This window comes from Rhineura floridana, chromosome 1 (genome assembly GCF_030035675.1).
Source record: "Rhineura floridana isolate rRhiFlo1 chromosome 1, rRhiFlo1.hap2, whole genome shotgun sequence".
Classification (NCBI taxonomy): domain Eukaryota; kingdom Metazoa; phylum Chordata; class Lepidosauria; order Squamata; family Rhineuridae; genus Rhineura; species Rhineura floridana.
In genome coordinates, this window is record NC_084480.1 from 150,518,340 (window position 1) to 150,535,644 (window position 17,305).

Consider the following 17,305-nt stretch of genomic DNA (forward strand, 5'->3'; position numbering starts at 1 on the left):
CCACTAAGTGATGTGAAGTCAGGGGCTACCAAGGAAAAAGCCTCTTCAGCAGTGCCACCCCACCTAAGGAATAGCTAACCTAAAGAGGCTCAACTGGTGCATTTTCTCTGGTCTTTGCAACACCAGCTGAAGAACTTTTTATTCATTCAGTTTTTTAAAAACTGTAGCTGTTTAACTGCGTTTTTTAAAATGTAGGATGAAAACTGTTTATGCTTTCCTTGTTCCAAGGAGAGCGGTATTTTTTTGTTTTGGGGGCTGTCTCTATGTGTTGATCTTAATTATACAATTAACATTGTTTTGCTTTGTAAGCTACCCAGGGAATATTTATGGATTGATGGCTACATATAAATGAATGAATGAATGAATCTTTCAAAATCAGTGTAATGACACATATATGGGCTCAGCAACAAAGTGTCATAGTGTGCAGTGCTCCTGTTCAGGGTTCCAGCTAGCCATACTCACTTACAGGATTATTCCATTACATTCCCCCTTTGGTTTTCTGTATCCACCCCTAACAGTCAGACGCTGTGCCCACTGAATATCCTCAGTCGTCATTGGGCTCCCTCCACTTTTTCGGGGGGGACAGAAGGAATTTTAATTATTTTTTTCTACTCCTGCAAACCATGGAGTTTCCCCCAAGTTTGCAGATACCTGCCTCTTGTGTGTGGATGGTACATTAAGGATCCACACTTGGCTCTTTCCACAATAATCTACCATTATTACATTGTGTGACCTGTTTGTTCTTGTCTCCTTTCTTAGACCAAATAATTGCAGTCTTTTACTTTATTCTCTATAAGTGCTACATGATCACTAAATAAAAAAAAATCCTTAAACATATTAATTCTGGTAAAAGGGTAGGGTTTTTTTTGTTTTTGTTTAACAATAAGTAGCGTAACATCCATCATTACAATGGGGTGGGCAGGTGGGTGTAGGAAGCACCCATGTGTTATGAAAATGGAACATTTGTACACCTCTCCTTCAAAGCAGAAGACTCAAAGTGAACCCCTCTGCGAGTGCCGCATTCTCCCGAATGAAGTGTAGAGTGTTCGAGGATTGGGATATTCGCACAGAGACCAAAATGCTTATTTACAAAGCCATTGTACTACCAACCTTACTGTACGCCTGTGAAACATGGACCATCTATAAACGCCACTCCCAACTTCTTGAAAGATTCCACCAACGCTGCCTCCGGAAAATTCTGCAAATTACTTGGGAAGATAGGTGGACTAATGTTAGCGTAATGGAAGAAGCAAAGACTACCAGTGTTGAAACAATGATCGTCCAACATCAACTTCGCTGGACCCGCCATGTTGTTTGAATGCCTGATCACCGTCTTCCAAAGCAGCTACTTTACTCCCAACTTAAGGATGGAAAACGGAATATCGGTGGACAGCAAAAGAGGTTTAAAGATGTTCTCAAAGCTAATCTAAAAAAATGTAACTTAAGCATCGAGAACTGGGAAGCCTTGGCCGATGAGCGTCCCAATTGGAGGTCGGCCATTATCAAAGGTGCTATGGACTTTGAAGAAACACGAGTACAGGGTGAAAAGGACAAACGAGCTAAGCGGAAGGCACGTCAAGCAAATCCTCATCATGACCATCTTCCATCTGGAAACCTATGTCCTCACTGTGGGAGGCTGTGTGGATCCAGAATTGGCCTCCACAGTCACTTACGGACCCACTGTTAAAGACCTTACCCTGGAAGACAATCTTACTCGGCCACGAGTGATCGCCAATGAATGAATGAATGACTTATTAATTATCCCCCAATTAATGTACTTCCAGTCGAGCTAGAAAGATAAAAATAGCCACATACATAGGTTAAAGCCTACTGATTACTAGAAATGTCTGGAACAGAGACATATCCATAAGTCTCTCCATATGAAGGGGCAGAAGAGGTATTCTCCTAAATTGTTAGGATACTTTAGGGCCACTCTCCAAGACACAATTCCTTTTAGAAAAACCCTGAAATTGAACATTTCTGCATGAAGTCATGTTATGAGACATGAAGGCCTCATAACAGAGACTTACATTCCTACAAAGAGCAAGCCAAGCCACGCATGGGACACAGCATTAGGCTGCAGGATTTCTAATAGCTCTTGAGACTTCCATTTGGGGGAGGAGGCACTTCCAGTAACAGCCAGGGACATACATCAATGCCTGCAGAATGCAAACTTCATTTACTATGCCATCTGGCAATTTCCACTCCCCATAGCCACACATTCCTTATTTGGCCTGTTCTTTTATTATTATTATGAAATGTTCATATCTTTAATACAACAATAATACTGAAATACATTTAACTTATTAAACACACATAAAACATAAATGAAAATATAAAATATATAGCCCTCCCCTCCCCCCCTGCAATGGCTTAAATTTAAATACATTTGGTTAAAGTTTTTGGTTTAGGCATGCCAACTGGCTGCATACTGTGTTGGTGGCTCCCATCCATGTGCTGTTTGGCTTACATATCGAATAAAGGGATACCAGGAATCTAGAAAGGTTTCTTTCTTCAGCTCACGACCCTTGCCTGGCAGAGTTTAAAGGTCAATTTTTACATAAGTGCTATATACCAGACTTTGTGACCAATACCGTATTGAGGCACCCTTTAAATCTTTCCAGTATTTGGCAATTGTAAGGTGAGCTGCCATAAGCAAATAGCTTATCAAGTCTTTACACTGCATGTCTTTATTTGAGTCTAAAAATAATTTCAAAATAGCACATTGTGGTGTCTGGTTGACGTCTTCCTTGGTTATTGTATTAATTTCTTTAAAAACCTTGCTCCAGAAAATGTGCATTCTTTCACATGTCCACCACATATGGTGGTATGTGCCGATTGAGTCAGGCCCCCTCCAACACCTAGAGACAAGGCGTGATTCACTCGTGGCAAACGTGGTGGTGTGGTATATAGCATCAGTGAGCTAGGACTGAAACCATCATCATCATCAGTAGTGGTGTGATATATAGCATCAGTGAGCTAGGACTGAAACCATCATCATCATCAGTAGTGGTGTGATATATAGCATCAGTGAGCTAGGACTGAAACCATCATCATCATCAGTAGTGGTGTGATATATAGCATCAGTGAGCTAGGACTGAAACCATCATCATCATCAGTAGTGGTGTGGTATATAGCATCAGTGAGCTAGGACTGAAACCATCATCATCATCAGTAGTGGTGTGGTATATAGCATCAGTGAGCTAGGACTGAAACCATCATCATCATCAGTAGTGGTGTGGTATATAGCATCAGTGAGCTAGGACTGAAACCATCATCATCATCAGTAGTGGTGTGGTATATAGCATCAGTGAGCTAGGACTGAAACCATCATCATCATCAGTAGTGGTGTGGTATATAGCATCAGTGAGCTAGGACTGAAACCATCATCATCATCAGTAGTGGTGTGGTATATAGCATCAGTGAGCTATTTTTAGCATCATTTCCTGAACTTGATGGGAGGAAGTAGGAACCAGACATTTGATCCAAAGTTGTTTTCATTCTCTTCCATCAAGTTCCAGGGACCAGTCACCTTCCCATTGATGTTTAAGTCCTATTAACTGGTCTGCCCCAGTGTCCAGAAGCAAATTATATAACTTGGAGATAATCCATTTTTCTCCTCTCTGTGTTGCCATTATAATAGTTTCAAAAGTCAATAGGTTTGACACTGCTTGTGCTTTAATCTTTGGGTGGGAAAGGAAATCTTGGATTTGCTTCCAGTAAACCCACTGGAATCCTGTTTTGCCAACTGTTTGTCTAAAGTTTCTTTCCCTTATTAAGGTTTTATTAGGGTAAAAGTCCCTGAGGTAGAATAATCCTTACTATTGCCATTGTTGCCACAGTAAGTATACCTTTTTATTAAAGAAATCCAGATGAAAAAATAGAGGGAATAAAGAAAGAGGATTAGGTATGAATTGCTGTGACCATTGAGCCCAAATTTTAATTAAAGTATCCGTAAAAGGATTTTTGTTAACTTGCATTAATTTTTTTTGTGTGCTTTTGATCTAAAAAGCCACATTCCCAATGGGATACATTGTATCTCTACATTTTCAAGCTGAGTCCATTTTTTAGATTTATTATTTATCATCAATTGCACTAAATGATAGAGCTGATTGGCATCAAAATAAAATTTTATACGCGGGATACCCCATCCCCCTTTATTAACTTTACAAAAAAAATATTTTTAATCCTGGGTGATTTTTCCCCAAAAAATAAATTGATGCAATTCTTTCTGCCAAGTTTCAAGTTGTTTTTCATTTACATAAACTGGGAGTGCATGGAAAAGAAATGTCAACCTAGGTAAACTATTCATTTTTATTGCAGCTATATGAGCTGAAAGGGGGAGATTTAATTTAGTCCAGCGATTCATATCTCCCCTTATGGTATACCATAGGAGTTTATAATTTACCAAGAACAATCTATTCAATTTTTTATGTATTTGTATGCCCAAATATCTGAATTGCCTTGGGCAGAAAAGTATCCCCAAGACAGATGAGAATTGCCTCTGAATTATAGGAGGAACATGGAAACATAATGCCTTTGATTTTTTAAGATTTACCTGAAGTCCAGGGACATATGCAAAAGTTTCTAATGCATTTTCAATGAGGTGCTGCTTCTAATGGGTTCGTAATGACCAATGCTGTGTCATCTGCATACATGTCAACTAAGTGCGTTTCATTTCCCATTTTTACTCCTCTTATGCTTTTATTTTCCCTTAGATGTTGTGCCAATGGTTCTATTGCCAGGAGGAATAAAAGGGGTGACAGCAGACAACCTTGTTTGGTGCCCCTGCCTATATCAATACAAGGGGAGTCTCATCCACTAATTTTGATGGTTTTTGTTGGACAGTAAAACTTTTGCAAAAGTGTTGTAAATTCATTGCCAAAAGTCATTGTTTTTGTTACTGAGCTTTAAAAAAGCCAATGTACACAATCAAATGCTTTGAAAATGTCTAAAGATGTATTTGGGCAATTCTTCACTTTAATTTCTTTGTGAAAAATCAGCAGCAAGGAATGCTTTTTAATGGCTGCAGTTAAACAAACAAACATACATAAGAATTGTGAAGTGTGCTCTTGGCCTTACCATTTCTCCTTTCAATTTCCTTAATCCATCATGTGGAGATAATGACAGATACTCACACTCCTCCCAGGGTGTCAGTGAAACTCTTCAATATCCCTGAGTAGGAGTATTATTACTGCAGTTATATCTGAGCTACCAAACAAGATCACAGAAATTGTCTCTCCAGCCCAACATCTCAATTATATGACCAAAGATAACCAAGAGGAAAAGACAACATCTTGACAATGTAAATACACCCATATCTGTGCCTATATCTTTAGCCCCATTATCCCAAATTAAACAATAAGGTTCTCCCTACAGGAACTTAGGGATGAAGCAGAGCAGCTTCAAAAGTCAGCTGAAGGATGGGTTACTGTTGACATCCTTCTAATACTGTAAGCCAGTGGATGGACTTGGACCACAAAGTCCTCGGTTCAAATTCTTGGTCAGTTATTAAAGTCACAGGGCGACACTGGGGGCAGTCACTGTTTCTCAGTCTAATCAACTCCACAAGGTTGCGACTAGAAGATCTCCATGCGAGCCACTCTAAATTTCTCAGGGAAAGGGCAAGATACAGATTGTCAAGGATGATTCTCACGCATAGAAATCTTGGGTTCGGTTAGGGAAGATGGAAAAGGCACATTAGAGAGCTTCACAATTTCTCAGTTGGAGAGAAAGTATGCAACAAACGACAGCTTATAGTTCTCCATGTAAAAATTTTACAGGTGTGCCAGAAGCATTATCCCCGCCACTGACAATAACATATAACAAAGGGGGTTGTGTATCTTTCCCCTAAAGACATCCCATTCTTCTGTATAGACCGGAGCAGAAGATTGCCCTGGCTGGTGCCACGTGGCTTGGGTAGATCAGGCATGTGGAAGGTGTCTATCTGCTCCACCATCAAACCATCTGTGGCCCTGCCTCTAAGGGCTCCAGGAACAGAGCTTAGAAAAGTTACTTTTTTGAACTACAACTCCCATCAGCCCAATCTAGTGGCCATGCTGGCTGGGGCTGATGGGAGCTGTAGTTCAAAAAAGTAACTTTTCCAAGCTCTGTCCAGGAACTCAACACCAAGATAACACAACAGTTTTTGTGTTTGTTTTTTAACAGCAAAGCTGAAAAGCATTTTACATGCAGTTGTAAAAACAATAACATAAAAATGGAAATGGATTGCCTTCAAGTCGATCTCGACTTATGGCTACACTATGAATAGGGTGTTCATGGTAAGCGGTATTCAGAGGGGGTTTACCATTGCCTCCCTCTGAGGCTAGTCCTCCCCAGCTGGCTAGGGCCTGCTCAGCTTACCACAGCTGCACAAGCCAGCCCCTTCCTGGGCTCCTTGGGAGTATGTAGCTTGCCCACGGCTGCACAGGTGGCAGGGCATGTAACCCCTGAGTCACTCACTGTGGGGGTGATCTTTAGCTGGCCCTTTACACTCAGGAGACACGAGCAAGGATTTGAACTCACAGACTCTGGACTCCCAGCCAGGCTCAGGACATATATCTGGGAGCTGGGACTGGCTGTGGCTCTCCGTTGCATGTACACATAGTGACAAACATTTGCCCCAATGTAATTAGTGAAGCAAGAAATGTTATCAGTTGGGCATACTGTGTCCCTACCCCCCACCCCAAAAAAGAAACACTGAGGCAAGTTTTGATATGATATAGTATAAAATATTGGTGCTTTTATACTGCTGTCAGAGTCATCCAAACCAACGCACCAGCCACCGTGCAATCAAAGAAGCATTGCCTACGATCCCTTGGGATGTCACAGAAGCTGCTGGAGCACAGATTTCCCACACTACCTACTGCTTCACTCCATTTTCCTACCCACACCCACCCCACCAGTGTCACCCCAAGCAATGGCAGTGGGTCACTTGTCCATTCAAGCTGGATCCCGGCTCCTCAGCAGGCTTGGAAACCATAATCAGAATGACTTTGATGCACACAGCCTATTGTAGGTTCATGATGAATTATTGAAGGATGTTCCTATGATTATTTAATGAAAGGTATTTTGTGTCCAGATATAGCGGCATGCAAACTTAAGGAGAGCACTTCATTAGGAAACATGGGGATTGCAGTTCCTGGACAGGGTAATAAAAGGAAAGGTAATTAGATACATCTACCTTTCCCTTACTTTTCTTACGTCCATCCCTTTGCTGAAAATAACAGGAATGCAAGAAACAACTCCCTTGCCCAATAATAAGAACCCAGCATCACAGCATTGCACAAGCAGCAGTGGCCAGCTTAATGTTAAGAATGCAGTTTTTAATCCCCTGAAACAAAGTTAAAGAGAAAATTGATGCGCTACCAATAAGATTTAGTGCCAAACTACCCATAAAGCTGGCAGATCTATTTGTTAAACTGGGTCTCCCCCAATCAATCATGTGCAAGTGTGTTCTTTTGTGTGTGCTTGCGATTGGTGGCGGTGGCGGCGGCTTCTGATGTTTAGAGCAAAACAGGTGTGCAGATGAGGGAATCTCAGCAGGGAAGACTGTAGCTCAGTGGTATAGCAACTGCTTTTCATGCAAAAAGTCCCAGGTTCAGTCTCTGTCATCTCTAGATAGGACTGGGCAACACCCTGGTCTGAAATCCTGGAGAAATGCTACCAGTTAGTGTAGGCTGATCTAGATGGACCAAATGGTCTGGCTTGGTGTAAGGCAGTTTCCTTGGATCCCAGCCTTCAACATGATTGCTGCTTCCCTCAGTAGCTTGTCTCTAAGCCAAAATTTATTTCTGGTACCGGAGTCTGGCTTACAACACCACTATGAGGTAGACTGCCCAAGCCCAACCAATGAGCTCCCCAAGGCCAAGGGCAATAGCCTCCCCCATACACCATACCAGTTCTCAGCAGAGCTTGGAAAAGTTACTTTTTTGAACTACAATTCCCATCAGCCCAATCCAGTGGCCATGTTGGCTGGGGCTGATGGGAGTTGTAGTTTAAAAAGTAACTTTTCCAAGTTCTGGTTCTCAGTATACTTTTATAATACAGCCCTTTACTTTAAAGCGCAAGCTATGAATTACCACTTCTCATACACATTACAAGATAAAAGATACATAAGATGCTGCTGTTCTTTGGCAACGGCAAGCAAAAGAAATAAACCAATAATCTAAGCCTGCACAACCATTTTAAACCACCAAGCTGCGCCAGCCATGCATGGCAAGCCACCAGGCAGGGACCCAATAATCCTTTCGGCTTTGCTACCTGCCTACTACAAACAAATGGGGGCGAAGAGGATGGTGGTCAAGCACCCAGTAGGCCAGAATATGTGGCTAGTGGACTGTTCAGTGTGTGTTTGTGTGTTACAAATTATGCAGGCCTGCAGCAGAACTCCCTTGCCTTGCATGGACCCACATATGCTACCTTGAGCTCCACAGAGAGGATGGGAAGGAATATCAACGTGAGCAAGTTAGGTCTTTGAGCTGTTGACCACGCTCTGGTTCCTTGTTCTCATTCAGTATGCTTCATCTACCCTCTTCCTCACAAAAAAACTGGAAGAATGGTCTGCAGAAGAATGTTTTCCCCAGAGCAAATGTGTTCTTTTTTAAAAGCAAATTACCATTTCAGTATAAAAAGAGTATATACTCAGTATAACAGTAAAAATATTCTTTTAAGAGCTCTTCTAGGCAGAGGATCTTTCAAGTGTCATGTATGTCAGTTCAGTGCATCTGACTGACACCCAAAGATAGGCCAGAGTCTAACATGCTCAGTGTAGGCAGAACCATCAAGGAGAAGGACTGCAGTAGAGGTAGCCAAAGTGGTGCCTTCCAGAAGTTGTTGGACTACAAGTCTGTCATCATCCTTGACCTTTGGCCATGCTGGTTGGAACTGATGGGAGCTGGCATCCAACAGCATCTGGAAGGTGCCACATTGGCTATCTCTGGACCAGAGCTTGGAAAAGTTACTTTTTTGAACTACAACTCCCATCAGCCCAATCCAGTGACAATGCTGGCTGGGGCTGATGGGAGGTGTAGTTTAAAAAAGTAACTTTTCCAAGCTCTGCTCTGGACTGAAGCATAAACCACCTTAGGCTAGCTTATACAGTACCATCTCCTTGAGGTCTTTTCCCCTTCTTGCTTCCGAGTTCAGCACATCATGGGACAGCTGCCTTCTGGATGCAACCTACAAAGATACATTGGTTTCACCTCCTCTCACAGACCAATTATGCTGTTGGATCCACTTTCAAATTGTTCCAATCTCTCAGTAAATTTAGGGTTTGAATTTGTACAAGCAAACACATTGACATCAGGATTCAACCTATACCTGTGCAGAACCTACTAGGTCTGAGGAAACAGCACTGGTACACCAGGCCTAGCTATCATAGCTACCACTACTAACAGGTAAGAAAAGTTCTCCCCTGGGCATTAAATCTGTTAAGGTTGCCAGAGGTGTCAGGGTTTCATCTGAAGCTTCAGCCTTTAAGTGCAAGCCACTCTGAAGCCCCTCTCATTTGTAAGGCATTGCTATACTGGCATTTTTCACAGATGCAATTGCTGCTGCCTGAGTACAGTCTATGGCTGGGGTTGCCAAACTTTTAAAGTCTGTGGGAACATTTGGATTGTTGGGCAAGTGCTCTGGTCACCACCACCTTCTGGTCACTTATCTCCCCCTGCCCAAGATCAGCCTCTCCCAGAGAGAGAGAGAGAGAGAGAGAGAGAGAGAGAGAGAGAGAGAGTTTACCAAGTGATCTGGATAAAAGTCAGATCCAGTAAAATTAACCTGAGGCTTGAAAAGTACAGATAGCTAAAAAGGAAGTGGAAAAGAGGATTACTTTCCCACCTTCCTTCTTCAGGTCAATGTACATCACAAGAGAGAAAAAGGAAGTCACCTTCACCACCTCATGACCAAGGCAGCAGTCAATGGGGAGGGGGTGCTAGAGACCTCTCAGGTACCAGGGGATGACCTCAAGGACATCCTTACATCCATGGGCAGCACACTGTATGGAATACAATACAGTGTTCCCCATGTTTAGAATGGCATCCCATGCCACATACCACTGTTAAGTGCAGTAAAAAGTGGGAGGATCTTAAGTCACATGGACTGTGTCATGTTTATTGCACAACATAGTAAGTCATTGGTACCTAAAAGGTCACTTTTTTTTTAAACTCAGATCCACATTTGTGCAAGCCCACAGCTGCACAGAAGTATCATTCTCTCACTTACTTTGTATAGGTTGAAAGAAGAGGTTGGTTTCCATAGAAACAGCTGCGGGGAAAGTCACCCCCTCCAGCAAGGACCCTATTATCCCAAGGTTTTTCTTGCTTGGGGTGATATTTATCCTCCCCAGCTATTTCTAGGGATCCAGCTCTTCTTTCCACCCAGGCAAGATAAGGGAGGCATCACTGTTATCAATAAAATGGTGGTGGCTGGTGCAGGGGGAGATCCCCCCTGCCAAGGACCCTTGGGGAACAGGTTTCTTGATGGGTGCGTGACATTTCACTCCACCCAACCATTTCTCAGGTTCCCATCTTTTTTCCACCTATGCAACCTAATGTAGGGATTGCTCTCTCTGAAGAAATGGCTACAGAGAAGGACAGGGCATGAATGTAGCTACCTCCACAATAAAAATGTGAAGGGGTTTTTCTGGGGGGGGGGAGCTCTCCAAGTAACCATTGCCATTGCTGCCCTGGGCTCCTACTGGGAGGAAGGGTGGGATATAAATGTAATAAATAAAATAAACCGCAACTGTGCAAGTGCGCAGGTGCACACTGAGAAGCAGCATCCAAGAAAAGTTATGACGACTGTGTTCAGTCATTGAAAGTAAAATGGATAAAACTTTCTTCCCACATATTCACTCTCACCTGCCTGAGAACAAAGATGCGGCAGGGGAGGATGGTGGGAGGAAAGCCAGTCCTGCAGGATTAAAGCCACTCCCACCAATATTAGTACGTAATAGCGTATGGCTGGTTCACATGGAAATCCACAGTGAAAGAACCACCCAATAAATAAATAATAGTAGTCATTATCGAACTATTGCCTTAATATCCCATGCAAGTAAAGTAATGCTCAAGATTCTACAACAAAGGCACTACATGTGTCTGCTGTAGAATAAAAAGGTGGGGGAAACCCTGAAAAACAATGATACTGTTAGCAATGTTTTCCTTTTGGAAAGGAAAGGGGATTTCCCTCTTTCCAGCACCCACCTACCCAATCTCCTTCCTGTCCCTCCTCCCTCCCCCTTCCCCCCAGGTCAATTTCACCTTTCCTAAGTATGATTGCACATGAGTAAATCCCACTGAACTCAATAGGCATGCAAATGATCAAACCAGCCCTCCCCTCCCCCATACTCCTATCCCCACCCTCCCTCTCCCTCTCCAGCTTACACTCCCCCCCCCCAGTCAGTTTCACCTCTTCTAAGCATGATTGCAGGGGAATAAATCCCTTTGAACTCAATAAGCATGTAAATGATCAATCCATTCTCAGCAAACTTGCACAGGATCCCATTTCTGGGCAAGGTCCTTGAACGAGTGGTGGCAGGCCAGCTCCAGACACTCTTGGATGAGATCGATTATCTGGATCCATTTCAGTCAGGTTTCAGGCCTGGTTTTGGCATGGGAACAGCCTTGGTTGCCCTGTACGATGACCTCTGTCGGGAGAGAGACAGGGGGAGTGTGACTCTATTGAATCTCCTTGATCTATCAGCGGCTTTCGATAACATCGACCATGGTATCCTTCCGGGACACCTGGCTGAGTTGGGAGTGGGAGTGACTACATGGCAGTGGTTCCACTCCTACTTGGCAGGTCGCCTCCAGAAGGTGGTGCTTGGGGAGCATTGCTTGGCACCCTGGATTCTCCAGTATGGGGTTCCACAGGGGTCAGTTCTGTCCCCCACATGCTATTCAACATCTACACGAAACCATTGGGTGTGGTCATCCGGAGCTTTGGAGTGCATTGCCATCAGTATGCTGATGACACGCAGCTCTATTTCTCCTTTTCATCTTCTTCAGTGAGGCTGTCAATGTGCTGAACCAGTGCCTGGCTGCGACAATGGACTGGATGAGGGCTAATAAACTGAGGCTCAATCCAGACAAGACTGAGATGCTGCTAGTGGGTGGTTCTTCTGACAGGATGGTGGATGTTCAACCTGTCCTGGATGGGGTTGCACTTTACCTGAAGGAGCAGGTTCATAGCTTGGGGGTTCTCCTAGAACCATCTCTGTCACTTGAGGCTCAGGTAGCCTCGGTGGCATGGAGTGCCTTCTACCAACTTTGGTTTGTGGCCCAGCTACGCCCCTATCCGGACAGGGATAACCTGGCTTCAGTTGTCCATGCTCTCGTAACCTCCAAATTAGATTACTGCAATGTGCTCTATGTGTGGCTGCCTTTGAAGACGGCTTGAAAACTGCAGCTTGTGCAAAATGCAGCAGCCAGATTGGTAACGGAGCAGACGGTTTGAACATATAAAACCAATTCTGGCCCGCTTGCTTTGGCTGCCTGTATGTTTCCGAGCTCGATTCAAAGTGCTGGTTTTAACCTATAAAGTCTTACATGGCTTGGGACCACAATACCTGATGGAACGCCTCTCCCGATACAAACCTGCCTGTACGCTACGCTCAACATCCAAGGCCCTCCTCCAGGTGCCTACTCTGAGGGAAGCTGGGAGGCTGGCAAAAAGGGAGAGGGCTTTATCAGTGGTGGCCCCCAAATTATGGAATGATCCTGGTGACGAGGTGCGCCTGGCGCCAACACTTTTATCTTTTCGGTGCCAGGTCAAGACTTTCCTCTTCTCCCAGGCATTTTAGCATGTGTTTTTAAATTGTTTTTTGTTTTTAAATTTGTATATTTGTATATTTGTTTTTAATGTTTTTAATTGTTGTAAACCATCCAGAGAGCTTCGGCTATGGGGGGTATGCAGATGTAATTAATAATAATAATAATAATAATAATAATAATAATTTCTTACCTCCCAGATTAAAAAGCAGAGAAATGTTGCCATCACTCATCATATGCTCAGAGGCCCATGTTACCAAGATCTTCCAAGCTACACAGGAAGTGGATTGGACTGTGAAAGACCAACCCAAATTGTGTTTGCATTTTTACAAATTTGTAAGGCAGCCCAGTATCTCAGAGAGGAGGCCACGTCTCCTGCTCCGTGCTTTTTAAAGTTTTATAGAAATATCTGTTGACTATATGTACATTCTTAAGCTGCAAGGGTTTTTTCCCTATTAGTGAATATGATTCAGAGATGGCAATGCGCAACATATACCTTGACAGTCTCAAGCTGACACCAGAACTACTTGGCCCTAGTAGTAGGCCCCAGTTCAGTTTGCCCAGCTGCTAGGCTCCAGTAATAGACCCCAGTTCACAGAACTACTCACAGTTCACAGAACTACTAGGCTTCAGTAGTAAGTCCCAGATCAGTTCACAGAACACCTGAGCCCCAGTTCACATTTGCTCAAGAACATTTCCTATAGTTCTCTTAAAGGAACAGTACACCATAGTAGCATTAAAGAAAAAGCTACTATAGGGGAGTGCGTATCACCTCTAATTATTATTTGATCTGTGACTAACACACGTTGGAGCATGTCTACATGTGTTTTGGCATTGTTTTAGAATGAAATTAACATTATATAGTGCAAATACAAGTCTAGAGCACAGAAAAGAAAAGTGAGGAAAAATATGAAAAGGTAAAAAAAGATCAGACAAGTTTATTCAGCCTGAGCTTTATTCCAAAATTATCATGAGGTGATGAGAGAGATAGTGAAAGCCAGTCTCAGGATCTGAGACTCCAGAGACGTGGCAACTCTAGTATCTGGCCCTGAAAAGCCTGAGCTGAAGCCTGTCATGCACTGTTGACGAAGCTGACTGAAGTTGTCAGTATTGACTAGGAGGAAATAGCACAGGATGAGAGCGACTTTCTGAATCCGTTTTGGACTTGTTGCCCGGTATGGTATAGCACCTCCCCTCTAATTTTCTCTTAATTTGTCAGGGGTGAACTACATAATCTGCTACCATAATCTAGATAATTTCTAGAATGTAGAATCTAGAAGCAAACCTTTAAAAAAACCACAATGTAGAAATCTATCACATTATGGTTTGCCCTAGAAAGATCAACACAAAATTGCCCTTCCTGCAGCGAGAGCTTATTGTATTCTTCTCAAGTCACTGTGCACCTCTTTGCCCTAATTCTCTTCCTTGCCCCACATAAAGTGCAAAGCATAACATCCCACCTCACAAGCCACAATCTGCACCATCATCAGCCACCCCCAAACCAAGCAGCCGAGATGGTCAATCATTTGGGTCATTATAGGCATTTGTACACAGTACTGACTTTTCATACCATTGCCAAGCGTGATGTCTACTATCTGGACATGTTTTGTGCGTAACACTATTTCTTTCCATAAGGCTTCTGGTCACAGGTTAACAGTACATCTGAACCACTACTGACCCAATACAGGCATTATAGAAGGCAACAAAGAGTATCATACAGAATCTCAAAATGTTCCAGTTGGCAGGGAATCAGCTGTACTTAGTTTCTAAAAGTGCCAAGAGTTCAGCCCTGCCTGGGTCATGCCCTCTAACCTAGATGCACTTTTCCCCCTAATCTCCAATGAGCAAAAAGGCTGTTGTTGGTGGCGATGACTCAGTGGTGAGGGATATGCTCCCTGGACATGCCCAGTGGCATTTTAATTATTACTGTGCCAGCCTTGAGCACCTGGCATGGAAGCCAGGTTCCAGGGCTCAGCTACTAAGAAACTTTGGCTAAATCCGCAGGTGTCAAATCCTGCCAAATTGTTATTTAATCACAAAACTTGTAACAACCCAGAAGGCCTGTAAGACAACCCAAAAGCATTACAGCTCCTACGCAGCCAGGATTTCTAGCTTCTATTCGGAAGGCAAGAGGAAGGGTGAGAAACACACCCCTCCCCATCTCCAGGGTTGCTGGCATTTGAGTGCCCTCTTTCCTGAGCATCCCACGGGAGAAGGGGAGGGACCCTCTTTTCCCAGTGGTGCTGCGGGACCGGAGGCACAGAATACAGCACTGTCTGTATCTCGGCAGGTGAAGAGCTGAAGCTGCGTTCGCTCTGGGCGATCTAGTTACAGCACCTGAGCAGAGGCGCTCCTGCTGCTGCCGGCAGGGGAAGCTTCTAAAACTTCCCATCCCCAGAAAGTTTAGTCCGGGTGAATAGCCGGTCCCCGACACCTGTTCTTACGACAAGCCCCGAGAGGGGATCCGAAGGCAAACGAACCGAAGCAGCGAGTGTTCCGATTATAAAAGGAAAAGCAGATACACAAATTGCCTTGCTGAATCGCCGTCTCCAATAGCAGATACTAGCCACACGCCACGGGGAGGACACGATGCCTCCGGCTACTAAGTGCAACAGAAAGGCGCTCTGACTATGCTCAGAGGCACCTTCTTTCCCACTGAAACCACCTATCCCAGGGCCAAAGCCAAGGCGATGCCCGTGCCTAGGAGGACATACCTTTTCTGCTGCAACAGGCTGATTTCATCCAGCCGCCTGGCCCAGGATTTCTCGCCCTGCAGCCTGCGCCGAAGAGCAGCCCAGATCCCCAGGAGAAAGCCGCGATCCCCGGGCAGCAGCATCCCCATCGCTCCGCCGCGGCCTCAGCAGCGCATCCCCAGGGGTGGGGCCCTTCCTCCTCCTCCTCCTCCTCCTCCGGCTGCGGGAGGGCTGCTCCGGTGGGTCTGGGCGGGAGACGGAGGAGCCGGCGGCGGACAGAGCCAGGAGCGAGGGGTGGCGGTTGCAACATCTGGCCGCTCGGCAAGGCTGGTGCCTGGCGGAGTCCCAGAAACAGGAGCGCACAACCTGCCGGGGAGTGACCGGGAGGAGGAGAAAGGCGGCCAGAAGATCCGCCCCGGCGCCTCACCAGGTACCTTGGGATTTAAAGAGGCAGTCGGCTGGGCGGCGAGGGCCTACCGCGGGGCTCCCTTTCCTGGCCAAGAGAGCAAGGCCGGGGGCTGCCTGCCTCGGAACCGCCAGGGCTACTTCCTCCGCGCCCTTGCTTTGCGAACAAGTTGCGTCCCTGCACTTCGCAGGCCTCCCCGTCCGGAATCTGAGGCTGCAGACAGCTTGAGATGGCAGCTCTGAGTGAATCTCTTGGCGAAAGACTGAAGTCCGCCGCGGATATTTGCCTTTTTTAAAAAAACCCTCGTGATCTAGGAGCCCCTGGTTGAACTGCTCCCTGTAACTTAGCCATTTTCCCCACTCATAGGTCTTTTAATAGGTGCATGTCTGGGTAGATCTTATCTAAAGAGGCATATATTTATGTACCCCTCATCCCTGCGTTTCCAAAAGTTTGTCACTGCGGTTGGCAAAAGCTGCACGAACCCATAAAAAGCACAAGAACTCTGGCAGAAACAGGTGGTAAGCTTACTAGTGGCATGGACTTATTACATGACCTTGAGCAAGTCAGCCACTTACATTTATTATTATTATTATTATTATTATTATGTTGCTTTTTTCCAAAAAGAAACTCAACATGACTTTCAACATTCAAAATAGATACAAACATTTGTATAATGGAAACCAGAGGAGGAGAAGGGCAAGCATAGGAAAGATTTCAAAACAGAACGTTAAACATGCTGTAAAATTATATGTATGGTATTTTCCCTATATATTTCAGTGTCTTTGTTTGCTTGTTTTTTCATTTGAGAGGTCTGACCCTGAGAAGGAAAACAATCAGACCTTTTCTGAGCCTTTTAGATAGGACTGTGAAACAATATGAAAATCAGATCAATGCAAACCGAAAAGCCTATAACGCTTTTCAGTTGAGGACAACCTTCGTCAGGGGGGCGCCACTACTAAAAATAAGGTTCGCCTACCACGTTCTTGAGAGATTTTGTAGTAGGCTTTCTAGCATTTTACAAGAATTTAATTTGATTATTCATGAGCGTCAATTTGAGGGTTTGCCTCTTCCTTTGCTTTTCCTGGCATTTCGCGCTGCCCCCCTTTTGTTTCAAAACAAAATAGGAACAAGTGCACAATTGCAGCAAAGGCAAAATCTCTCATCCCCCCTCCCCGCTGCAATCTTCCCATTTCGCGGTCTGTCCCAGAATCCCTGTGGTTTTTTTAAAGAAGTCAGTGATTATACCTTTCAACTTACTAGACCAATGGCCTGATTTGGAGCAAGGCTGCTTCAGATATACATGTCTGTACATACGAGTGTTGCCACCTCTTGAACAATAAACTGCTTAGAAGCCATTTTGGCATCATAATATAATATTTCTGCTCTGCTATTGAAAGCTATCAGCCCTGACAGAGCTGTGAGAATGACATTCCCCTTCT

General features: G+C 44.3%; 1 protein-coding gene across 2 annotated transcripts in view; it reads right to left on the reverse strand.

The window, feature by feature from the left end:
• The window catches only part of TRPV6 (transient receptor potential cation channel subfamily V member 6), a 108,521-nt gene extending 92,403 nt beyond the window's left edge, over nucleotides 1–16,118 (reverse strand). The window contains exon 1 of one of the 2 annotated variants that reach the window (XR_009764141.1): nucleotides 15,482–16,118. Coding sequence is in view for 1 of the 2 variants with exons in the window: in XM_061637569.1 (XP_061493553.1) it covers nucleotides 15,482–15,609 (128 nt within the window). In the remaining variant the exon portion in view is untranslated. The remainder of the gene's footprint in view (nucleotides 1–15,481) is intronic. The other variant, XM_061637569.1, reaches the window with a different exon arrangement.
• Between the last annotated feature and the right edge of the window lie 1,187 nt (nucleotides 16,119–17,305).